This window comes from Carcharodon carcharias, chromosome 5 (assembly GCF_017639515.1).
Source record: "Carcharodon carcharias isolate sCarCar2 chromosome 5, sCarCar2.pri, whole genome shotgun sequence".
NCBI classification, from domain to species: domain Eukaryota; kingdom Metazoa; phylum Chordata; class Chondrichthyes; order Lamniformes; family Lamnidae; genus Carcharodon; species Carcharodon carcharias.
The window spans coordinates 112,422,911-112,449,317 of NC_054471.1; the positions used below are offsets into that span (position 1 = coordinate 112,422,911).

Sequence of the window (26,407 nt, forward strand, 5' to 3'; positions counted from 1 at the left end):
TGCCTCATAGACAACTCTTAGAGAGAAGGAAAGCCTGAAATGGCAGGTTTTTAATTGACTGGAAGGTTAACATGCTAATAATCATAATGGTTCCTACAAAGAAGATTTTTAAACATTTTTATTTTAGAGTATGGTTATGTGGAAGGATTTATTTATGCTTGAAGTAGAAAGTAAGTTAAAAGGTGGGATAGGGAGTGTTCTCTTAATTATTTTCATATTGTGATTCTTAGTAATAAGGTATGTCAGAAACAAAACAGGCAGGTTACTATAGAGTAGTGATATGTGCCAGCCATAAAGAATATCTTTAAAAAGGCCTCACCTGTTTAATGTAAACTTCATCAGCTTTTATTGTTGTTCTGGGAATGGATCCCATTTCTGATAACAATTTGGTACTTGATTTTGCCCAGGAGAATGGAGTAGGTGAGGTAATCAGAACTCTTGTCTTTATACTCCAGTCAGTATAGCAGTCTGGGTAAACACTAGGCTGAACTGGGCTACATTCGGTTGAAGCCTAAGAAATTAATGGTCAAAACAAATATGATGAATAGACATTTGCCACAGTGGCACTATATTCCCGTGTGGGTTATTTTCATGCAAGCATGAACCTCTCAAGTTCTGTCGAAGGATCATGAGGACTCGAAACGTCAACTCTTTTCTTCTCCGCCGATGCTGCCAGACCTGCTGAGTTTTTCCAGGTAATTCTGTTTTTGTCATGAACCACTTTATGCCATCAAGTGAAATTTTTACCCTTACTACATTTTGAATGAAAACTATTTCTTCATATCCATTCAATGATTCTGAAAATGATATCCTACTCATTTTTAATTATGAGCAACGTTGAATTTTAAAAAGAGTGGATAGGCTGGTGAAGTGATTTCCAATATCATTCTATTTATTCTTTCCCACTAGCCTGGCTGAATTTAATGTTAGGTTTATTTATTCTGAAACCTAGCTTTAAATTCAGACAGACTAGTGAGAAAGCCTCTCCATTTTAACCGGGTTAACATTGGCATTAAAATGATAAAGATCAGAGAACCCAGATTTAAAAGGGCCTAAAGGCAGCAAACTCACAGCACAAGACGGTCAGCAGTACAGTAGAAGGCTTAAATTAGGCTGAGAGCTGTTATACCAGGATTAGGACACTGCTTTGTTTCCTGGAGTTCCAGATTAGGTCTTGGCCTGAGCCCCTAAAGAAAATATGTTGTGCCTTTGGGAAATTTTATAAGGTGAACAGTAAGCACTTCAATTCCTACCATAGGGTCTTGGAGGCAGTGAGAGGTAAAATCAATCATCCAGTACAGCATTACCCATCAACCCCTTCCCCATCCTCCCCCCCCTCAGGTCTGGTGAATCATGGAGTCGTTACAGCACAGATGCTGGCTCTTTCTAGAGCAATCCAATCAGTCGCACTCCCCAACTCTGTCCCCACAGCCCTGCAAGTTTCTTTCCTTCAAGTGCTCATCCAATTTTGATTTTAAAATCATTCGCCACCTCCACTTCCACCACCCTTGGAAGCGGCCAGTTCCAGGTCAACATCACTTGTTGCATAAAAAAGTTCTTCCTCCTATCCCCCTGCATTTCTTGCCCAAAATCATAAATCTGAGACCCCTTTGTACTATTGGCTAATGGGAACAACTTTGTCTACCTTATCTAAATCTGCCATAATCTACACACTTGTATCAAATCTCTCCTTGATCTCCATTTTTCCAAGGAGAACAACCCCAGCTCCTCCAAACTAACCTTGGATAAATTTAGTGATAGCGACAATGTGAGTCCTGCCCACCAGTTAGAAAACTGCTGGGGATCCTGAGTTGCCTTTCTGTGGGAGGTCCAATGCTACTCTGACGTAATCAGACACTTACTTGGACACTGTCAGGCCTCCCACTGAATTAAGGACCGAGTAGGAAGAAAGTCCCACCCCCAGGAACTGCCAGCCAATCAGAGGCCAGCAGCTGTGCAGTACCAACTGTGCCATTGGGAATGGTGGCCACTACTGGTATTGCACTGGGGCTTACCCAGAGGATCTGTGATGGATCTTGGAGATAAGTTAAGTGTGCGCGGGATCGGGTTCCCGAGACACTGACAGGGGATGGGGGGAGGAGGTGGGGGCGTATGCGGGGAGGGGGATCAATAGCGTGGGCAAGGTGTAAAACAAAAAATGCTAGAAAAACTCTGGAGGTCTGGCAGCTCTGTGGAGTTAGTCATACGGACTGGAAACGTTAACTCTGTTTCTCTCTCCACAAATGCTGCCACACCTGCTGAGTTTTTCCAGCATTTTCAGTTTTTATTTCAGATTTCCAGCATCCATAGCATTTTGCTTTTATTTTAGCATGAGCAAGGAGGTGGCTTTCTACAGGCCTGCCCCTTCCCGGTGCCGGGTCCCTCGATTGGACACAGAATGCCTTTGATCAAGGCACTCTCCCTCGAAGATTGCAGGCAAGCCTGACAGGGTTTCTCCCTACCTGCTCATTTGTCTTGTCCCATGTTTGCACAACAACAGTTTTATACTAATCACACTTGTTTCTGTTTCTCATCGTCTTGGTGACTTCCAATTTGTTTTATGGTTTCTTCTTAAAAATAACTCACCCGAACTTTTAAAACCTTCATGACCAGCATCTGTCAAAGCTACATTCAATAAACAGTAAATTCATTTCTTAATAAAGTAAATGAAACAGAAACAACTTTATTATACACTGTAAACAGAAACAAAATGTATTTAACATTGCAAGCCACATTTTTAAGTTCAGAACTTACTTTGGTCTGCAGCCGTGGAATTGTTGAATAAATTGGAAATTGAGTGCAACATTTGGGTTCACCATCTTTAAATCTCTTCAGCTCCCCACTGATTTGATTATATTCCGCCTTTAGATATCGATGCTCATCTTTCAACCCAGCAATTTCTGTGTTCAGTTTTTCATTTATTTGCTGCAGTGCCTCACACACAGTGGTCATCTGAACACCCTCGTAGCCCGAATTAACTTTAAAGATATCTAGCAGAGTCTGTGCAGCTTCAAATCGGGCTTTCTCATCATCGCCCTCTTGGTGATTCAGTGATAGGGATGCTACAACTGATCCTTCCTTTGAAACCGTAGGACCGGCAAAAGATGTCTTGGTTCTTTTTGGAAGATCCTTCTGTTGCCTCTGGCCATATTTCTGCTTTGCCCTCTTGTGAAATGCCAAGACATTCTGGGGATAGTTAAACTGATTGCCACCTTGTGACTGCTGGTCTGAAGGAAAAAAAGAAAACTTGTTGATGTTACACTGTATAACTGTCAGCAAAAGTGTGAAATTTGTTGATATTAAGAAAATTCATGGTTAACAGAAAAAATGGTAAAATAACCAGGATGCAATTAAAATTTGTACTGTACAGAGCAGTTGTCATAGTTATATCCACATTTTGATGATTTACAGTCCCTTCTTCAAGCAGATGTTCCTAGCACTTTACAGATGCTGTCAACACTGGCTGAGAACAGCAACGCCAGTTATGTTCCTGTGAGGTGGGATTGATTTTCATAGAGTAACACTTCCCTTCTTCATAGGAGCTCAGTCAATATTTTTACATATTTTACGCCCAGATTCAAATAGCTATCGAAGCTACAATTCAAACCTGAGTCTCAATAAACACCAGGGTTTTCAGCTTTAAGAAGGAAAAATTATTTATGTCTGCTGAGTAGATAATAATTCAAGTGTTGTTATATTAATGACACAAACTGTGGTGTTTTATTCAATTACAATTAAAGATTATTCATAATATACAGTAAATGGTTTAATGGGACTACTCTCAGCTACAGATTGTAGGACTGTTCCAAGAACAAAAGTATATTGAAATTCCCATAATTCTTGATAATCTGAATTTATTCTGGAAGAAAACAGTATTTTATTAAAGGCATTTTGAGACACATCCATTTGCTGATATAGCTGTCTCTGCAATAAGCTACCCCAAATGGTCCTCTCCTCAGTGGTTATGACACAAGCCTAAGTCTGTTGAGTAACAGGATAGAGTGAAAATAATTAACTTATTCTTGGCCAATTAATAGTGATAGCTGCATCTCAAAAAGTACAGCATAAAGATCCTGTACTAAAAAGGCCTAGTGCCACTTTTGTGATGTGCTCTGGCTGCCAGGCATTGCGGTGCAGCCCACGCATCATTGCATAAGGACAATGATGCTCAAAGGTAAGTTCCTTGTATGCACTGGAAGGCTCTGTGTCAGCGCTACCCTGATGTCACACAACCGGCTGATGTGATGCCCGGATTCTAAATTTGAATGCCACAGGTTCTGTGTCGTATTCGTTCATCACTCTTCAAAGATCTGATGTAAGGCTGCAAGATGGGCTCCGAATTCTCATTCCTTGAAGAATCAAGCATCCAACTTGCAGGTAAGGTAATTTTTCACAACTCTTTCTATTGTAAAGTATCTGAAAGTACACTGGAGTGTTCCAGGATTTCTTTTGTCTTGGGCTCCTGGAGTTACTGCAGAGTTTTGCGAGGGCAGGGAAGTTGGGTGCCAGTCCACAAAAAGGCTGTACAAGGTAGGAGGCAGCAGTGGTAGTGCCCTGGGGTCTGCGGGACGGCAAGGGAATGGAGTAGAGGCTGTTGAGAGGGCAAGGTCTGCATGATGCTCTCTGCGAACTCAGGCCCGGACTGCTCCTTGGGCCTTGACAGTGACAGGAGGCTGTCTAGCAGGCCAACCAATGCTCACAGCATCTTGGTTTGCATGTCCATCAGCCCTCTCCTGTTTTCTGCCCCATCAAGGTCCTCATCTAAATCCTCTGCAACAAAATCTGTCACGCCACCCTGCAAGAAGCCAGCAAATAAACCATCTTTCACTCCTGGCTTGGCAGCATCCCACTAATGTTCAGATGACTCAACAAGTGCGGGAACATCCCAACATCCTCAATATTCTCAGTGCTGCCAATGCCAGAGGTGCTGTCACAGCTGGCTCCATGATGGTGAGAGCCATCTCCTCCATAACATTCAGCAACTGCAGGCCTCCTTGTCCCCTACCAGTTCTGCCCTGCTCCTTTTTAATGTGTCCCACCTTGTCCTGCAAGAGGGAGGGAAAAAGGTCAGTGGTTTTGTAGCAATGAGTTTGGGTGAGGTGCCTGCCATAGCTGAAGGTGCGTGGAGGCAGTGACGGTGAGCATGCGGCAAACTGCATTTTTAGGTGTCAGGGTGAGGTGGAGTATCTGGATGTTGGGCATGCTTGCTGGGTGAGTGATGTATTTAGTATCTTGAGCATAATGTTGTAGTGGTTAGGAGAGGTTGTTAAAAGATGCATTCATTAGACCTCTTGTGGCACCTCTGCCCTCAGGCCCAGACTCCAGGTGTTGACTTTCCTGACCACCTCTTCCTATCCCTTCCTGAGGGCCTCCTGGTGACCCTGCAAAGCCATGGCACCTTTCCAACTGCACTACTAACGCCTCCAACATCACCCATCAAACTGAAACCATCTCTCTGCCCTGGTGTTCAATTTTCTATGTCCTAAATTCCAGCAATTCGCTTCAGTGCAGCTTCCCATTAAGAGGCATAGCCTGCCTTTAAGAAAAGCAGGCTAGCTGCACCACATGATTTGTGAACAAAGCTACTTGGATCCCCAGCTAAGCATAGGAGAACCCAGCAGAGTTAAGAGGAAGGAAGCAATGCAGGAAGGACCCCCTTTGGCCAGACACTACAATCATGCAGATGAAGTAGGTACACCATGTTGCCCAACTCAATCTGGATGGATACAGGCAGGGCACGAATCATGACCCCTGTGCCTAAAACACAGCAAACCAATTGTTAGCCTTACATGTGTACACAGAGCCTGAAACTAACATGAACATATTTGCACATGTGGCTTTATAGCTACATAAATATATTGAATTTTCACAATAACAATTAAAATTATGGAACACTGTAACTAAAAAGAAACTAAAATAATAGAAGAAAAATCCTCTTTATTAAATAAAGGACTACTTTTTGTTCACGCAGAAAACCAGAAAAAAACACAAATTTATTACTGTGAAATGACACACATCAAAATCTTATTTCACTGCTTTTTGCATCAGGCAGGGGAGGAGATGGCGTAGCGGTATTATCACTGGACTAGTATTCTAGAGACCCAGGGTAATGCTCTGGGGACCCGGGTTTGAATCCCACCATGATGTTGAAATTTGAATTCAATAAAAATCTGGAATTAAAAGTCTAATGATGACCATGAAACCATTGTCGATCGTTGTAAAAACCCATCTGGTTCATTAATGTCCTTTCGGGAAGGAAATCTGTCGTCCTTACCTGGTCTGGCCTACATGTGACTCCAGACCAACAACAATATGGTTGACTCGTAAAGTCCTCTGAACAAGGGGAATTTGGGATGGGCAATCAATGCTGGCCTAGCCAGCAACTCCCACATCCCATGAACGAATAAAAAAATTTTTTTTAAATTTATGTGTAACATCAAAAGCTGAAAATACTACATGAGGCTTTCCTGACACTTCAATTGTAAAGACACTGCCCGATGTGGAACTGTACCAGATAGACCAAGAGGGCTCAGGTTCATTTACTGCTCTGAACTGATTCTATTGATCTCAGATGCCAATGGCATGTGTGGGTTATGGAGTGGGGCAAGTCAACCAGAATCCGAGCTCCTGAATGTTATGCAGAAGCTCCTACAGTGAAGCACCTGTGTGGGTATGTGTGGGCATGCCGCGTGTTTGAGTATGCGTTTCCCTTCCCCATGGTCAAATTGCAGGCTGACAATTCACCATCAAAGCTCAGATGTTAAGTATAGCCGCTTTGGCATGGTAAGGGGGTAGCATATTTCAGGGAACCATATTGAGCACAATTCAGTACCTGCTGGAGAAGAGAGAGGGAAAATTTGGGAAAAAAGAAGGAACTACTGATAACATATACTTATGAAGAATATGGACTAATTTATTTTGTAACAATACAGGTTACACATAATTCAAATGTGTCACACACTGCCACTGGAACTACCTTAGAATGTGTAAGTGTCGGCTCCCCTTAGCAATTTTATCAATAATAATACATAAGCAAGTTTGAATAATGGGATCACTGTCTATAAATATATGTTTGGTGAACCAAGCATTTTTCTAGGAATAAAAAGAACTAATAGTGGATTGTTTATATGGAGGTGCTCTGGAGCCGTTTGCAGGACTTAAGCCAATTTTAATCTATATGCATGCTTCAAAATTCAATCTGATGCTGTAATCGAAGGTTCAGAGAATATTTAATTGGGATCTATTTTAGGTAGGTCTCAGCTGACCTGACTCAAGAATAAAAGCATTATGCTCATGGAAATTGAAGCTAAGATTGACCTAACAATGTACAGTGTTATACTATCTTACAGTCGCTTCACTCTGTGTCGCATTCTTGAGTAACTCTTTCCTCCATATAATTTTCAGCTTTTAGATTGTGCTATAACAGTCAGCATGCATTAAAACCAAATTTCTCACTCTCTAGGGAACTACCTCATCAATTACCACAGTTCCCCATGGAATACTGCATTCGTTTTAATGCATGCTGACTCTTCCATCATGCACTATTGTCTCTGCTAGGTGCTGAAAGACTGGCACTGTGACTTCAAAGCAGACAGACAAGCACGACTAGGTCAGAAGCAGATGGATGTGCACTCCAAAAGTGAGTTACAGAACTGTCCAGCCAAATGATATGAAATCCACCAGTCCTCTCACCTGTCATTTCATCCCCTACCGTGACCTAAATTTCTTTATAGGAGGCTATATGGTAGCCTGATCATGAGTGTGCTATCATACAAAATCACTAACCTTAATTTGTCAAACATTTACTCAATGCCACTTGTGGTAGGACAGGAAAATAACCTAATATGGAACAAAAATGTAAACATAAAACATGTCTACATAAATGCAGTGTTAGTCCTATTTATAGTTTGATGCTATAGAGATTGATGGTGACTGAGAGAATTAATTCAGAGATCACTGGCTTCAGTCATGCATATGAAACCGTAGCAGGAAGATGGGTAATGTTTCACTCTGCAAGATAGTGCCTTTTTTGAACGACCAGAAATAAGACAGCACTCTCAATGATGTCTTATTTAAAATTATGGAAAGACTAAGCATAAAATGTTAGTAGGATTACTACTAAGGGTTATGCCTACTGGTATCAATGAACACTATTGGCACCAACATGCTATTGGAAAAACTGTACTTCTGATATGGTGTTAATATGCTTCTTGGTTCAATATTCTTCATTGTTCATCTCTAATTTCTGTCATCAGCACCAGTGACAGACCAATAACCATCAGGCTTCATCACAGTTTTTGTAACATTTTATTATTTTCTCATAAAATAATTTGGAAAGAAGTGTACTTTAACTGTTATGTTGTTAAAGTTTAGTATCTGTGAAAATAAAGAAAAAGGGTGGAGGGGTTCTGATTTGGCAGGTAGTTAATATGCTAGCTTTGATGTTGTTTCCTTGTGGCATGCAAGTAATTAGCAATTTGTTCTCTTGTCTCTGAAATTGACAAATATTTTATGCCTACTGTTTTGAAAAAGTTTGATCGCTTTCTGGGTGAGAACAGCCAGAATTAAAGTGAGAGGCTAGCACTAAAACAAGACAGCCTGACTTTTACAGACAGCTTACTGCACAGGCAGTCAGGCTAATAAAGGCAGGCTCATGAAAAGACAGAAGCTGGCAGGGAGAAGACATTCTTCTGTGAGCCATAGGAATGAATACAGAAGAGTTACTCAGAGTTAAATAAGATGGCTAGTTGAAGTTGAATAGTAGCGTGTTCATCGGTGCAAAGATAACTGCTGCTCTCTGTGTTCACTTCATTATATAATAAAACAGATTAGTGTCCATTTTGCATCAGTTCACCAAGCATTTGTTTAGTTTGGACAGATTGAAAAAATTGACGTGTGAAAGACATAGATATCCAACTGGAGGATGCAACTATTACACCTGAGGTTATGTTATTATGCAAGTAGCTAAAAGGTAGTGTAAGTCAACTCTCATTAAAGCAGCAACTGAGGCCACTGAACCTTACAAAGTATACATTGGCAGATGACTGACTGACGTAGATCAAAATGTTTTTATCCAAAACTTCCTAAGCTTGGGAGAAAAAAAATTCTATATTTGTACAGGTGCATGCTTTTCTGGGTCAAACATAATTTGGATGAGATTCACATTATGTTCTTCCAGCAATACACCTCAGTATCAAAATGCTTACAGCAATGCTTCCATTGCACTAGCATGCTATTTTCATGTCAAACACTCAATACTGTTCCAACCTTTGAATAACTGTGGCTCCAGTTTTTCAATATTGGCAGTTTTATGCGATCTAACTGGGCTGATACTCTTGAAGTGGCTTTATTTATCGCCATCACATCTAGAAGAGAAAATCTCATCTCAATTACGTGGCCATTCAAACCTAGATCTCTTAGGTGAAAGGACAATGTTCACCACTGTAACACCTAGTTCACTGATCACAAGCTTTTTATCTATTACTTTCCTATGCTATCTTCTCCTTCTCTACAAGATGAATTTAGATTAGGAATTACATTTAGTAGGTACACTTTAATTTTAAACATACAACTTAAAGTTTTGAATCTGCCTTAAGGTATTCTACAGCAGTGCCAAACATGCCCATTAGCAGTCTAAGCATCATATTTGTGGAGTGTAACAAAATCTCTTATTTATAATGTAGTGTAACTCAAGAATGTAACAACAGGATCTTCTAGTAATCTGATCTGTCTTTTGCAAGCACCCTTACTCATTTCTCCAATCTTTGTAAAGACAAACTGAGAAACTTTAGCCCAACAGAACAAGAGTGTGAGTGGTTAAGCTGTTTACATTAGGCAGTAAATGAATGTACAGAGTAACAGAAATAATCGAGTCTCACCTTGTTTCAATTAATTATAGAACTCTCAAGGCAAATTACACCATCTCTATTAGCAGCTTTGCTGAATCTTTCCCTAGTCAGCCTTCTGATCCTGTCCAGTTCTGGGCTCGAGAATGAGCACAGGGAAACTTGCTCAATCAGGCGAAACCTAGCTGGCTGACCCACTGTTCATCTGTTCCCAGCCTGTGAGAAGGCAGTGCCTATGACCTTCTTCCCCATTCAATGATTTGAGTGGACCCATAAGTAAAACCAGCTACCTCGCCTCTCCATTTTATTATTCCCAGAACAACTGCAATGTATAATCAATAAATTGTTGGATTCCTTTTGGCAGCATTTATAATGAAAATTTTGATTCCTTCTTAATTTTCATTATCTTGTATTTCTATTGAAATCATAGCAGAGTGTACAAAGCTATATGGAATAAAAGCAAGCAATGCAGCTCATTGTATCTTTAAAAATGGAATCAATGGTGGAATCTCTTAAATTTAACAAATAGCTGGAGGGAAGTGAACTCTGAACTTTAATTTTCAAAAAAGATAAAACTCATTTTATTTTCCCTGAGCCCTCAAACCAAATTCTAAAATATGTATTTAAAGTTAATAATTTTCAATCATAATTGAATTTCATAGCAGGAGGTACTGCATTCAACTGCCAGGCATTCAGTGTATAGAGTAGGAGACCTTTTGTTAAAATGCCAGAGATGTCACTATTCTGTCTGTGGTCATTATATGGAATTGAATTTGCTCCATTTGGTTCATAGGCACATGTGCTGAATCTCTAGCCTTTTTAAATTCACTCAGGGGGTGTGTCATTTTTCCCATTCCTAACTGGCCTTAAGAAGGTCAATGGTGGGGTGGGGGGGCAGGGTTATCTGCTGGAATCCATGGTATGCGGGGTAGGGGTAGGGGCAGGAGAGCTTATCTTACGAGGAAAGGTTAGACAGGCTGGGTCTGTATCCATTGGAGTTTAGAAATTTGAGAGGCAATCTTATTGAAACATATAAGAACCAGGGGAGGCAACAGGGCGGATGCTGAAAGGGTGTTTCCCCTTGTGGGAGAGACTAGAGCAACATAGTTTCATAATAGAGGATCTCCCATTTAAGATGGAGACAAGAAGAATTTTTTTCTCTCAGAGAGTCGTACATTTTTGGAACACTCCTCCCCAGAGAGTGGTGGAGGCAGGGTCACTGAATATTTTTAAGGCATAGGTAAATGGATTCTTGACTAATAAGGGAATCAAAGGTTATCTGGGACAAGTGGAATATGGAGTTGACGCCACAATCAGATCAGCCAAGATCTTTTGAATGGCAGAGCAAGCCCGAGGGGCTTAATGGCCTAAACCTGCTCCTAATTCATACGTTCATGTATTCATTCGTAAGGTGGTGGTGAGCCACCTTCTTGAACCCCATAAGTCCATGTGGTGTAGGTACACCCACAATGCCATTAGGGAGGGAGTTTCAAGATATTGACCCAACAACATTGAAGGAAGTCTGATATAATTCCAAGCATCTGCTGCACTTTTCCTTCGAGGTGGCAAAGGTTGCGGGTTTGAAAGGTAATGTCAAAGGAGCCTTGGTGAGTTACTGCAGTGCGTCTTGTAGATAATAACACTACAGCCACTGTACATCGGTGGTGCAGTGAATGCTGAAGGTGGTGGATGGGGTGCCAACAAAGTGGGCTGCATTGCCCTGAATGGTGTTTGAGCTTTTCTAGTGTTGTTGAAGCTGCACTCATCCAGGCAAGTAGAAAGTATTTCACCACATGCCTGACTTGTGCCTTGTAGACAGTGGACAGGCTTTGGGGAGTCAGATCAGTCACTCATCGCAGAATTTCCAGCCTACTCACAGTCACAGTGTTGATGTGGCATGTCTAGTTCAGTTTCTGTTCAATTGTGATCCCGAGGATGTTGAAGGTGGAGAATTAAACAATGATAATCCCATTGAATGTCAAGGCAAGATGGTTAGACTTTCTCTTGTTGAAAATGGTCACTGCCTGGCACTTGTAAATGCTACTTGCCATTTATCAGCCCAAGCTTGAATGTTGTCCGGGTCCTGCTACATGTGGGCACTGACTGCTTCAATATTTTTGGTGTTATGAATAATACTGATCAATCATCTGCAAACATTGCCACTTTTGACTTTATGTTGGAAAGTCATTGATGAATCAGCTAAAGATTGTTGGGCCTAGAATACTGCTGTGGGGGATTCCTGCAGTGATGTCCTGGAATTGAGATAATTAGCCTTTTACAACCATAACCACCTTTGTTTAAGCTAGGTACAACTCCAACCAGTGAAGAGCTTTCCTCCGATTCCCATTTACTTCAATTTTGTAAGACCTCCTAAATGCCACACTCAGTCATCTGCTGCCTTGGTGTGAAGTGCAGTCACTTTTATCTCACTTCTGGAACTCAGCTCTTTTGTCCGTGTATGGAACAAGGCTGTTGTGAGATAATAGGGCAAGTGCTCCTGGTAGAGCCCCAACTGAGCATGAGGGAACAAATTACTGGCAAGTACGTTGCAACTTGATAGCACCGCCAATGACACTTTCCAACACTTTGCTGAAAGGAAAAGGTAGGGCAAACAAATCCAGAGCTCGCTGGATGAAAAAGGAGGTAGAAATTAAGATAAAGAAGAAAAAATGTGCTTGTGACAGGTGTCAGGTAGAAAATACAATTGAGAAACAAGAGGAATACAGAAGGTTCAGAGGGGAGGTGAAAAAGCATTTCGGAGAAGCGAAGACAGATTATGATAAAAGACTGGCAGCCAAAATAAAGGGGAATCCCAAAGTCTTCTATAGGCATATAAATAGCAAAAGGGTGGTAAAAGGAAAAATAGGGCTGATAAGGGACCTAAAAGGGAATTTACACATGGATGAAGGGGCCATGGCTGAGGTATTTAAAGAATACTTTGCATCTGTCTTTACCAAGGAGGTAGATACTACCCAGGCCATGGTGACAGATGAGGAAACTCTGTTACTAGAAGAGTTCAAAATTGATAAGAAGGAAGTGTTGAATAGACCGTGGTTACTTAAAGTTGACAAGTCACCGGGACCAGACGAGATGCATCCAAGGATATTGAAGGAAGTAAGAGTAGAAATTGCAGGGGCGCTGGCCATAATTTTTCAGTCTTCCCTAGACTCAGGGGATGTGCCAGAGGACTGGAGAATTGCAAATATTACGCCCCTGTTCAAAAATGATTGTAAGGGTAAGCCCAGCAATTACTGACCAGTCAGTTTATCTTCAGTGGTGGGCAAGATTCTAGAAATAATTATTTGCAATAGAATTAGTAGTCACATGGAAAAATATGGTTTGATGAGGAAGAGCCAGCATGGATTTCTAAAGGGGAAATCATGTTTAACAAGCTTGCTGGAGTTTTTTGAAGAGGTAACAGAAAAGATCATTGAGGGTTGATGTGGTGCACATGGACTTTCAAAAGGCATTTGATATAGTGCCACACAACAGACTAGGGAGAAAAGTTATTGGTCATGGAATAAAAGGGATAGTAGCAACGTGGATAGAAAATTGGCTAAAAAATAGGAAGCAGAGAGTAATGGTCAATGGATATTCTTCGGGCTGGAGGAAGATTTGTAGTCGAGTTCCCCAGGGGTTGGTATTGGGACCCTTGCTTTTCCTGATTTATATTAATGACCTAGATCTCGGTATGCAGGGGACAATTTCAAAGTTTGCGGATGATATGAAACTTGTTGTAAACTGCGAGGAGGGCAGTGTAGAACTTCAAAGGGACATAGACAAGTTGGTGGAGTGGGCATATAGGTGGGAGATGAAGTTCGATGAGGAGAAGTGTGAGGTGATACATTTTGGTAGGAAGAATATGGACAGACAATAGAGAATAAGGGGTGAGATTTTGAAAGGGGTGCAGAAGCAGAGAGACTTGGCGTATATGTGCATAGATCATTGAAGGTGGCAGGACAGATGGAGAGAGCAGTTAATAAAGCATATAGTATCCTGGGCGTTATTAATAGGGGCATAGAGTGCAAGAGCAAGGAGGTTATGCTGAATTTATATAAGACACGTGTTAGACCTCAGCTGGAGTATTGTATACAGTTCTGCGCGCCACATTACAGGAAGGGTGCGAACACATTGGAAAGATTGCAGAAGAAGTTTACAAGAATGGTTCCAGGGATGAGAAACTCAGTTATGAAGATAGATTGGAGAGGTTGGGACAGTTCTCCTTGGAGTGAAGGTAGTCAAGAGCAGATTTAATAGAGATGTTCAAAATCATGGGGGTGCTGGACAGAGTAGATAGGGTGAAACTGTTCCCGCTTGTAAATGAATGAAGAATGAGAGGGCACAGATTTTAAGTGATTTGCAAAAGAAGCAAATGTGATATGAGAAAAAACGTTTTCACACAAGTACTTTGGGTCTGGAATGCACTGCCTGGAAGTGTGCTGGAGGCAGGTTCAATCAAGGCATTCGAGAGGGCATTAGATGATTATTTGAATAGAAAATGTGCAGGGGAATGGAGAAAAGGCAGGGCAATGGCACTAGGGCATACTGCTCATTTGGAGAGCCGGTGCAGGTGCAATGGGCCAAATGGCCTCCTTACGTTCAGTTAAAGTTCTGTGATAGCGAGTAGACTGAAGGGGTGGTAGTTGGCTGGATTGGACTGTTCTGTGGATAGGACATACCTGGGCAATTTACCACATCGTCAAATGTGTGCCAGTGTTGTTGCTGTACTGGAACAGTTTGGCTAATGGCCTGTCTTGTTCTACATCACAAGTCTTCAGTACTATTGCTAGGATGTTGTAAGGGTCCATAGCCTTTGACCATCCAATGCCTTCAGCCATTTCTTGATATCATGTGGAGTGAAGCAAATTGTCTGAAGAGTGGCATTTGTGATATTGGGAACCTCAGGAGGAGGCCGAGATGGATCATCCACATGGCACATCTGGCTGAAGATGATTGCTTCAGGCTTGACTTTTGCGCTGACGTGGTGGGCTCTGCCATCATTAAAGATGATGTTAACAGACCCTCCTCCTCCCTTTAGCTGTTTAATTGCCTATCACCATCCATGAGATAAAAACAAAAACAAAAACAAAAAACTGCGGATGCTGGAAATCCAAAACAAAAACAGAATTACCTGGAAAAACTCAGCAGGTCTGGCAGCACTGGCGGAGAAGAAAAGAGTTGACGTTTTGAGTCCTCATGACCCTTTGACAGAACTAGGTGAATCCCAGGGAGGGTTGAAATATAAGCTGGTTTAAGGTGGTGGGGAGGGGGGGTGGGTGGGGGGAGAGAAGTGGAGGGGGGTGGTGTGGTTGTAGGCAAAAGCAGTGATAGAAGCAGATCATCAAAAGATGTCACAGACGGCAGAACAAAAGAACACATAGGTGTCGAAGTTGGTGACATTATCTAAACGAATGTGCTAATTAAGAATGGATGGTAGGGCACTCAAGGTATAGCTCTAGTGGGGGTGGGGGGAGAATAAAAGATTTAAAAATATTTTTAAATCTTTTATGCTCCCCCCACCCCCACTAAAGCTATACCTTGAGTGCCCTACCATCCATTCTTAATTAGCACATTTGTTTAAATAATGTCACCAACTTCGACACCTATGTGTTCTTTTGTTCTGCCGTCTGTGACATCTTTTGATGATCTGCTTCTATCACTGCTTTTGCCTACAGCCACACCCCCCCCCCACTTCTCTCCCCCCACCCAACCACACCACCCCCCCCCGGCCAAACCACCTTAAACCAGCTTATATTTTTCAACCCTCCCTGGGATTCACCTAGTTCTGTCGAAGGGTCATGAGAACTCGAAACGTCAACTCTTTTCTTCTCCGCCGATGCTGCCAGACCTGCTGAGTTTTTCCAGGTAATTCTGTTTTTGTTTTGTATCACCATCCATGACCTGATGTGATAGGCCTACAGAGCTTTGTCTTCATGAGGACTGTGTGGTGATCACTCCTAACAATACTGTCACAGGCAGATGCATCAGCAACTGATATATTGCTGAGGATATGGGGAGGTGGTGTCATAGTGGTATTGTCAATGGGCTATTAATGCTCTGGGGACCCGGGTTCAAATCCCATCTCGGCAGATGGTAGAATTTGAATTCAATAAAAATCTGGAATTAAAAGTCCATTGTTGTTAAAAACCCACCTCACGTAGTCTGGATCTGTGACTCCAGGTCCATAGTAATGTGGCTGACTCAGTTGTACAAAACAGCAAAAAAAAAGGCAATAAGGAATGAAACTGGACGAAACACCCGGCATCAACCCAGAAACGACAACGGCAAACTCAGCCCTGCAAAGTCCTCCTTACTACTTTCTGGGGGTCTGTGCCAGAATTGGGAGAGCTGTCTCATAGATTAGTTAAGCAACAGCCTCACACAGCCATCCTCATGGAATCATACCTTACAGATAATGTCCCAGGCACCACCAATACCATCCCCGCAGAGGCGGTGACACAGTGGTATACAGTCAGGAGGGAGTTGCCCTGTGAGTCCTCAACATCGACTCAGTCTCATGGCATCAGGTCAGACATGGGCAAGGAGACCTCCTGCTGATTACCATCTACTGTTACCCCTCAGCTGTATCAGTGCTCCTCCATGTTGAACACCATTTGGAAGATACACTGAGGGTGGTAAGGGTGCAATATGTATCCTGGGAAGATGACTTCAATGTCCATCACCAAGAATGGCTCAGGAGCACCGCCACGGATCAAGCTGGCTGAGTCCTAAAGGACATAGCTGCTAGACTGGGTCTGTGGTAAATGGTGAGGGAACCGACAAGAGGCAAAAAACATCTTTGACTTCATCCTCAGAAACCTGCTTGCCGCAGATGCATCTGTCCATGACAGTATCAGTAGGAGTGAAGACTTCACAGTCCTTGTGGAGACCAAGTCCCATCTTCATGTCGAGGATACCCTCCATCGCGTTGTGTACCACTACCACCTTGCTAAATGGGATAGATTTCGAACAAATCTAGCAACTCAAGACTGGGCAACTATGAGACGCTGTGGGCCATCAACAGCAGCAGAATTTTACTCAACCATAATCTGTAATCTCAAGGTCCGGCATATCCCCCACTCTACCATTACCATCAAGCCAGGGGATCAACTCTGGTTTAATGAAGAGTGCAGGTGGGCATGCCAGGATTAGCATCAGGCATACCTAAAAATAAGGTGTCAACCTGGCGGAGCTATAACACAGGACTACTTGTGTGCCAAACAACATAACCAGCAAGTGATAGACAGAACTAAGCAATTCCACAACCAACGGATCAGATCTAAGCTCTGCAGTCCTGCCACATCCGGTCATGATTAGTGGTGGACAAGTAAACAACTCACTGAAGGAGGAGGCTCCATAAATATCCCCATCCTCAATGAAGGGGAAACCCAGTACACAAGTGCAAAAGATAGGGCTGAAGCACTTGCTGTCATCTTCAGCCAGAAGTGCCAAGTGGATGATCTATCTCGGCCTCCTCCGGAAACCCCAACATCACAGATGCTAATCTTCAGCCAATTTGATTCACTCCACATGATATAAGAACATAAAAACTAGGAGCAGGAGTAGGCAATTCAGCCCCTCGAGCCTGCCCCGTCATTCATTACGATTATGGCTGATCTCATTTCGGCCTCAACTCCAATTTCCCGCCCTCTCCCCATAACCTTTCAACCCATTACTAATTAAAGTTCTGCTATCTCCTCCTTAAATTTATTCAGCGTCCTGGCATCCACTGCACTCTGAGGTAGTGAATTCCACAGATTCACGACCCTTTGAGAAAAGTAATTCCTCCCCATCTCTGATTTAAATCCACCACTCCTTAGCTTAAAACTATGGCCTCTCATTCTAGAATGCCCCAGAAGGGGACGCATCCACTCCACGTCTACTTTGTCTATTCCCTTTAGCATCTTAAATACCTCAATTAGATCTCCTCTCATCCTTCTAAACTCTAGCGAGTACAGGCCTAAACTGCACAATCTCTCCTCATAAGACAAGCCCTGCATCTAGTGAACCTCCTCTGAACCGCCTCCAGTGCAATTACATCCTTCCTCAAGTAAGGGAACCAAAACTGTGCACAGTACTCCAGGTGCGGTCTCACCAATGCCTTGTCCAGTTGCAACAACCCTTCCCTATTTTTATACTCTATTCCTTTAGTAATAAATGCCAAAATTCCATTTGGCTTCCTTATTACCTGCTGTAGCTGCATACTAGCTTTCAGCGATTCATGCATGAGGACACCCAGATCCCTCTGCACTGAAGCATTCTGAAGTTTCTCTCCATTTAAATAATAAGTCACCTTTTTATTCTTCCAACCAAAATGGATAACCTCACACTTATCTACGTTAAACTCCATCTGCCAAATTTTGGCCCATTCACCTAACCTGTCCACATCCATTTGTACATTTCTTATTTCTTTATTGCAACTTACTTTCCCACCTATTTTGGTGTTATCTGCAAATTTAGCTATAGTACCTTCTATCCCTGAATCCAAGTCATTAATATAGATTGTAAGTAGTTGGGGCCCAAGGACTGAACCCTGTGGCACCTCACTAGTTACAGCTTGCCATCCAGAAAAAGACCCATTTATCCCGACTCTCTGCTTTCTGTAGGTTAGCCAATCCTCTATTCAAGCTAATATATTATCCCCACCTCCATGTGATCTAATCTTGTGTATTAATCTTTTGTGTGGCACCTTATCAAAGGCCTTCTGGAAGTCCAGATATACTACATCAACAGGATCCCCATTATCCACTTTGCTTGTCACATCTTCAAAGAACTCTAGCAAATTAGTCAAACATGATTTACTCCTCATAAAACCAGGCTGACTCTGATGGATTGCATTTGGACTTTCCAAATGCCCCATTACTACTTCCTTAATAATGGATTCCAAAAATTTCCCAACGACAGATGTTAAACTAACTGGTCTATAGTTTCCTACTTTCTGCCTCACCCCCCCTTTTTGAATAAGGGCTTTGAATTAGCATTTTTCTAATCCACTGGAACCTTTCCAGAATCCAGGGAATTTTGGACTATTATAGCCAGTGCATCCATTATCTCCATTGCCACTTCCTTTAAGACCCTGGGACATAGGCCATCAGGTCCTGGGGACTTGTCACTCTTTAATCCCAATAGTTTGCTCAGTACTTTTTCTCTAGTGATGGTGATTGTTCTAAGTTCCTCCTTCTCTATATCCTCTGCATTACCTGTTACCAATGGGGTGGTACTAGTGTCCTCCACTGTGAAAACTTAGGCAAAATATTGATTAAGGTCACTGTCATTTCTGTTTTCCCCAATATTAACTCTCCAGTCTCATCCTCCAAGGGACTAATATTCACTTTAGCTACTCGCTTTCCTTTTATATACTTGTAGATGCTTTTGCTATCAGTTTTTACATTTTGCTCTAGTTTTTTCATAATTTACCTTTGTTATTTTTATTACTTTTTTAATAACCCTTTGTTGATCTTTATAAGTTTCCCAATCTTCCAGCCTGCCACTGACCTTTGCAATTTGGAATGCCTTAGTTTATGCCTTTAAGTTATCTTTAACTTCCTTGCTTAGTCATGGATGCTTTTTCCCCCTTTTACCATCTTTCTTCCTCATTGGGATATAGTTTACTTGGGAGGAATTGAATATCTCATTAAATATTTGCCACTGTTCATCAACTGTCCTATCTCATAGTCTTCCTGCCCAGTCCACTAGGGCCAAATCTGCCCTCATACCTATGTAGTTACCTTTGTTTAACTCCAGAACACTAATATGGGACTAAGTTCCTCGCTCTCAAACTGAACTTGAAATTTTATCATGCTATGATCACTCTTCCCGAGAGGATCCTTTACTATGAGATCATTAATTAATCCCATCCCATTACACAAAATTAAATCTAGAATTGCCTGCTCCCTGGTTGGTTCCACAACTTTTTTGCTCCAAGAAACAATCTCTAATACACTCTATGAACTCTCGCTCAAGGCTACCCTTGCCAATTTGATTAGTCCGGTCTATATGCATATTAAAATCACCCATGATTATTGCCGTGCCTTTCTTACATGCTCCCAGTATTTCCTGGTTTATATTGTGCCCTACTGCTAAACTACTGTTTGGGGACCGATAGATTACTCCAACCAGGGACTTCTTTCCCTTGCTATTTCTTATTTCTACCCAGACTGACTCAACGTCTTGCTCTCCAGTGCCTATATCATTCCTCACTATAGCACTGATCTCTTCCTTTACTAACAAAGCTACACCACCTCCTTTTCTTTCCTGCCTATCCTTCTGAAACACTGAGTACCCTTGGACATTGAACTCCCAAACCTGTTCTCCCTGTAAACACGTCTCAGTAACTGCCTCCAAATCATACCTATTTATCTCTATTTGCGCTGTTAACTAATTAGTTTTATTCCGAATGCTACGTGCATTCAGATATGAAGAAATGACTAAAGACATTGGACAGTGCAAAGGCTATAGGCCCTGACAATATTCCAGCAATAGTACTGAAGACTTTGCCACACCCCCTAGCCAAGTTGTTCCAGTACAGCTACAACACTGACATCAATCCGACAATGTGGAAAATTGCCCAGGTATGTCCTGTACACAAAAAGCAGGACAAATCCATTCTGGCCAATTACCGCCCCATCGGTCTACTCTTGATCATCAGTAAAGAGATGAAAAGGGTCAGCAACAGTCAAGCGACACTCGCCTAGCAACAACCTACTCACTTTGGGTTTCAGTTTGGGTTCCCCCAGGGTCACTCAGCTCTTGACCTCATTACAGCCTTGGTTCAAACATGGACAAAAGAGCTAAACTCCAGAGGTGAGGTGAGGGTGACTGCCTTTGACATCAAGGTCACATTTGACTGAGTGTGGCATCAAGGAGCCCTAGCAAAACTGGAGTCAATGGGAATCAGGGGGAAAACTCTCCACAGGTTGGACTCATACCTAGCACAAAGGAAGATGGTTGTGGTTGTTGAAGGTCAAACATCTCAGTCCCAGGACATTACTTCAGGAGTTCCTCAGGGTAGTGTCCTAGGTCCAACCATCTTTAGCTGCTTCATCAATGACCTTCCTTCCATCATAAGGTCAGAAGTGGGGATGTTTGCTTATGATTGCACAATGTTCAGCACCATTTGTGACTCCTCAGATACTGAAGCAGTCCATGTCCAAATGCAGCAAGACCTGGACAATATCCAGGCTTGGGCTGTCAAGTGGCAAGTAACATTCGCGTCACACAAGGACCATCTCCAACAAAAGAGAACCTAACCATCGCCCCTTGACGTTCAATGGCATTACCATCACCCTGAATCCCCCACTATCAACATCCTGGGGATTACCATTGCCCAGAAACTGAACTGGACCAGCCACATAAATACTGTGACTACAAGAGCAGGTCAGAGGCTAGGAATCCTGAGGCAAGTAACTCACCTCCTGACTCCCCAAAGCCTATCTACCATCTACAAGGCACAAGTCAGCAATGTGATGGAATATCCCCCACTTGCCTGGAAGAGTACTGTTCCAACAATACTCAAGAAGCTGGACACCACCCAGGACAAAGCAGCCTGATCAATTGGCACTCCATTCACAAACATTCACTCCCTCCACCACCAACACAAATTGGCAGCAGTGTGTACCATCTACAAGATGCACTGCAGGAACTCACCAAGGCTCCTTAGACAGGACCTTCCAAACACATGACCACTACCATCTAGAGGAACAAGATTGCTAAACACATGGGAACACCACCACCTAGAAGTTCCCCTCCAAACCACTCACCACCCTGACTTTGAAATATATCGCTGTTCCTTCGCTGTCGCTGGGTCAAAATCCTGGAACTCCCTCCCTAACAGCACTGTGGGTGCACCTACACCACATGGACAGCAGTGGTCCAAGAAGGCAGCTCATCACCACCTTCTAAAGAGCAATTAGGAATGGACAAAAAATGCTGGCCTAGGCAGCGACACCCACATCCCATGAATGAATTAAAAAATATATGGTCAAATAAGTTTTTCTCTCCTGTTGGTTCTCTCAGCACCTGCCCTGCATGTCCTTCATGTAAAGGAAATATCATTTTTTTCCTAATATTACTGTGGGATACTGAAGCAGGCCTGTGTGTATGTGTGTGTGTGTGACTAATTTAATTAAACTAAAGATGGTCAGACTGCAAGGTTTGAATCATCAATGGGGTCAAGTGTAAAAAACAGGCAATTTGAAATGAAGATGGGTAGGTTAAGATGAGGTCTCACCATTTTGTAGATAAGTTGAGAGTTTGTTTGATTTTCAAAGGGACATGATAAGATGTTTTACAACTGGCAAATTAAATAAGGCAAAGTTATAAAGTTTATTTTTCTCGAAAGTGCTGGCCATAAGGACAACGTGAACAATTTTTATATTCTGAGAAAAGTAATTTCCAAAGCAAGGGTGAAACAATGGGATTTACAGATCAAAAGGGAGAAAATATATTAAAAGAAAGATGGACAGCTGTATGGTGAGTGGCCCTGTGAGATTTTGAGAGGTGGGCTGTGTGAAATAGACCTGTGAAAAAGAAGCCTCTAACCACCACAGAAAAGTGTTGGTTTGGTCCAGAGTGCAAGATTTTGTGAAAAGTCTTGGAGTTCCACTGTCGATTGAGAGGGAGAGAGAAGCTGTGAAATACCTCCCTTATTGCAACAGTGGATGCTTGTGGTAATATTGCTGGATGTTTTATAGATTAAGAATCTATTTGGACTGTTGCCTGAAAGGGGTATGTAGTTGGGAGTCTAGTTAAATAGAATTCTTATAACAGTTCCCAAAAGATTAAGTATAACTATATAACCGTAATCTTGTGTGCTTAACTATTTCTTTTCTTTTGTTAATAAATGTTTCAATTTAATCTTTAAAATCTCCAAAGGTGGTAGTGGACTCATCACTTCTGACTTTAGTGTACGTACCTTCTCAGAATAAATACAAATTGCAAAATCGTTGTGATAGCTTGACCAAGTTACACTTTGGGATTTGGTCAGCCTAACAATTACCATCTGCCATATCATAACATTCAGGGCTTGGTCCGTAGTGATGCTACTGAACCATTCTTGGCAATGGGCATTGAAGTCCCCCACATAGAGTATTTTCTGTGCCCTTGCTACCCTCATTGCTTCTTCCAAATGGTGTTCAACATGGAGGAGTACTGCTTCATCAGCTGAGGGAGGACAGTAGGTAGTAATCAGCAGGAGGTTTCCTTGTCCATTTTTGAACTGATGCTTTAACACTTCATGGGGTCGGAGTCAATGTTGTGGACTCCCAGGGCCACTCCTTCCCTCTGGTGTACCACTGTGCCACCACCTCATGTGGGTTTGTCCTGCTGTGGGACAGGATGCAACAGTCTAGAACGTTGGCTGCAAGGTATGATTCTGTGAGCAGGATTTTGTAAAGCTATTGCTGAACTAGTGTGTGGACCAACTCTCCCAAATTTAGTACAAGTACCCAGATGTTAGTGAGAAGGACTTTGCATCAACTGGGATGGGTGTATCTTTGTTGTGTCCGAATCCTGTACTCAGGTTGATGCCATATGGTCCATTCAGTTTTATTCTTATTTTTGGTTTTTGTTGCAGTTTTGATACAGCTGAATGGCTTGCTAGGCCATTTCAGAAGGCAGTTAGGAATCAACCACATTACTCTGGGTCTGGGATCATATATGACAGACTGGATAAGGACAGCAGATTTCCTTGCCTAAAGCACGTTAACAAACTAGGTGTTATTTTACAACAATTCAATAGCTTCATTATCATCATTACTGGTACTAACTTTGTATTCCAAATTTTTATTTAATTAATCAACTGAATTTAAATTCTGCAAATACAGTCGTGGAATTTAAATCTGTGTCTACAGATTATTAATTCAGGCCTCTGGATTGCTGGTCTAATAACATAACCACTATGTCACGATAAAACCCAGCCTAATTTTCCGATCAATCGTAATTGGACACAATTAATCAAAGTTTGATGATACAAGATTTCCTGATTATTTTGAACTGATATCATAAAACTTGTACAATACAGAGCAATGAAAGCAGAGGAAATAATCCTAGAAAACACTTATGGCTAGCATCTGACAGAAACACCTGGGACCTTACGAGAATCAAAGAGACAGACTTATGTAAAAGAAATGAATAGGATGTAAATAAAATATTGCGGCTGTTGATCATGTAAAATGCCAATAGCATTGAACTCTACTGTATAGTAAGTTTTGTGTAACAAAATAACAAGTGCTCACTAATAAATCTGTCACAGAATAATGTCACTGGAATAATAGCTTTTGTCTGATTTAAACCCCACCCCACAATCTTCATTAAATAACTAAGGCATTGTATTTCAATGCACTGTGCCATTGATGGCAGGATATGCAACCCAGCTGAAGTGTCCTTAGGGGAATTTCTATGAAGGATGTACCATGGGGGGTGGGGGGAGAGAGAGGAGGGAATTTTTCTATTTTTTTTCTATTTCTTTTTTTTTGCTTAATGCCTCTCATTTCTGAGATTTCTTGCCTGACCTACAAAAAGGGTCAAAAAAGGGCACGTGTCTCAGGACAATGGTCACATATAGACCAGTTGCATAATCAAGTGTTAATGGAACACATTGCTTTCCTGTTTTCTTAGTAGGGGAATAGCATGATGGAGGAAGCTAAAATTAAACCAGCTGTATCTCAGGCCCATTTGAAAAACACAACGTCATCACAAAATACTCAATAAAAATCAGTGAATTATATAACAGTTACACAGCTGAAGAGTTCAGATTACACTGTAAACAACATATTGCAGTTCGGACAGTTCAAATGGAAATCTCCACATCTGTGCAATTAATTTACAAGAGGACGAATTATATGTAACATACAAACCTGACCGCTGCACCTCAAGATCAAATGCACCACTTAAAAGAAAACAGCATTTTCAATTTTCGTCGCTAAATTCATGGGGGATTTATAAACTTTTGACTTGACCTCGGGGGGTCCATTTGCTGCAAGCGTGGAGTCGAGGACTGTACCTGGGGGTGTGTCCCTGGCACCCAGGAGCAGCAGCCTGGCCTGCTCCTTCCTGCGGGATCTCTCGACCTTCACGGGGAAGACGATGGGCACATTGTTCATGTAGGTCTTCTTGCCTCCCGCGAAGTGGGCGTCGCAGACTTTGTGATGGGTTTTGGGCTGCCACACGCTGAATTTTCTCTCGTCCAAACGGGACAGGTTCCTGATCCAAACGCCTCGCAGTGTCTCGTCTTTCGGGAAGACGTGAAAGGAGAGCTCCTTGTTCTTGAGGGTGTTGTTGAAGCAGCCCGGGACACAACAGTACGTGCCCACCATGGTCACCGGGAACTGGCCTGGGCAAGGGGGGAACTCACATCCCAGCCTGCACCGCGACAACACCAACCAGAGCATGCGCAAAGGGTGGCACCCCGCCCTCACCACGTGACCCAGACATCGTGGGAGTTGTAGTTTCTGGTCCCTACCTGAAATCCATCTTCAATTTGTCCCAATATCTTGTTTTTCTAAAAATAAAACCAAACCACAAATTTAGGTGATTTGCTGAAATTCACTCTAATATTCAGGGATAAAAAGAAAAATTGTGAATTCTGTAAAACTACATGGAGATAATAGAAATGTCGACAATGAGCTTGGAGGGATGGAGGTTAATATTTGGCTGAGACACTTCATCAGAATTTAACTCTCTCTCAGATGTTAACTAAGTGATCTAATTTCCCACTATTCTCTTTTTCTTTTAATCTCTATTGTTGCTTGAATATAACAACTTATATTTATATAGCACCTTTAAGGTAATGAAACTCCAAAGGCGCTTCACAGAGGAATTAAAAAAACAAAATATGACACCAAGCCACATAGGGAAATATTAGGTCAGATGATGAAAGCTTGGCCAAAGAGCTAGGTTTTAAGGAGTGTCTTAATGGAGGAAAGCTAGATAGTGAAGCTAGTTATAGTATAGGCAGGGAATTCCAGAGCTTAGGGCCAAGGATACTGAAGGCACAGTCACCAATGGTGAAGCGATGAAAATCGCATCAGAAAACTATTCATTTACATCTTCTGGTTCAAAAAAATTGAAAAAGCACTGCAGGTTATATGAATAGGATAAGTCTCCATAAATGAAGTGAAAACAGAGATACATACACTCGACAAGGTCATTAACTATTTGTCAATCTGTCACACACATAGATAAGTCTCAATTGTGAATCTTCATCAATTTATTTTATAAGTTTTTTTTTTATTCATTCATGGGTTGTGGGCGTCACTGGCTAGTTCATTTATCACCCATTCCTAATTGCCCTTGAGAAGGTGGTGGTGAGCTGCCTTCTTGAACCACTGCAGTCCATATGGTGCAGATACACCCACAGTCCTGTTATAGAGGGAAGTTCCAGGATTTTGATCGAGCAAGTGAAGGAAGGGCAATGTAGTTCCAAGTCAGGATGGTGAGTGGCTTGGAGAGGAACTTCCAGGTGGTGCTGTTCCCGTGTGTCCGCTGTCCTTGTGCTTCAAGATGGTGGCAGTCATGGGTTTGGAAGGTGCCATCTAAGGAGCCTTGGTGAAGGTACAAAGGCT

General features: G+C 42.1%; 1 protein-coding gene across 2 annotated transcripts in view; it reads right to left on the reverse strand.

Moving 5' to 3' along the window:
• LOC121277634 (protein downstream neighbor of Son-like) overlaps positions 1-25,238 on the reverse strand; it is a 48,162-nt gene extending 22,924 nt beyond the window's left edge. For both annotated transcript variants that reach the window (XM_041187210.1, XM_041187211.1), the window contains exons 1-3: positions 24,847-25,238; positions 2,755-3,227; positions 320-511 (exon numbers count right to left, since the gene is read on the reverse strand). In XM_041187210.1, the coding sequence (XP_041043144.1) occupies positions 320-511; positions 2,755-3,227; positions 24,847-25,234 (1,053 nt within the window). In that variant the 5' untranslated portion in view covers positions 25,235-25,238. The remainder of the gene's footprint in view (positions 1-319; positions 512-2,754; positions 3,228-24,846) is intronic.
• Between the last annotated feature and the right edge of the window lie 1,169 nt (positions 25,239-26,407).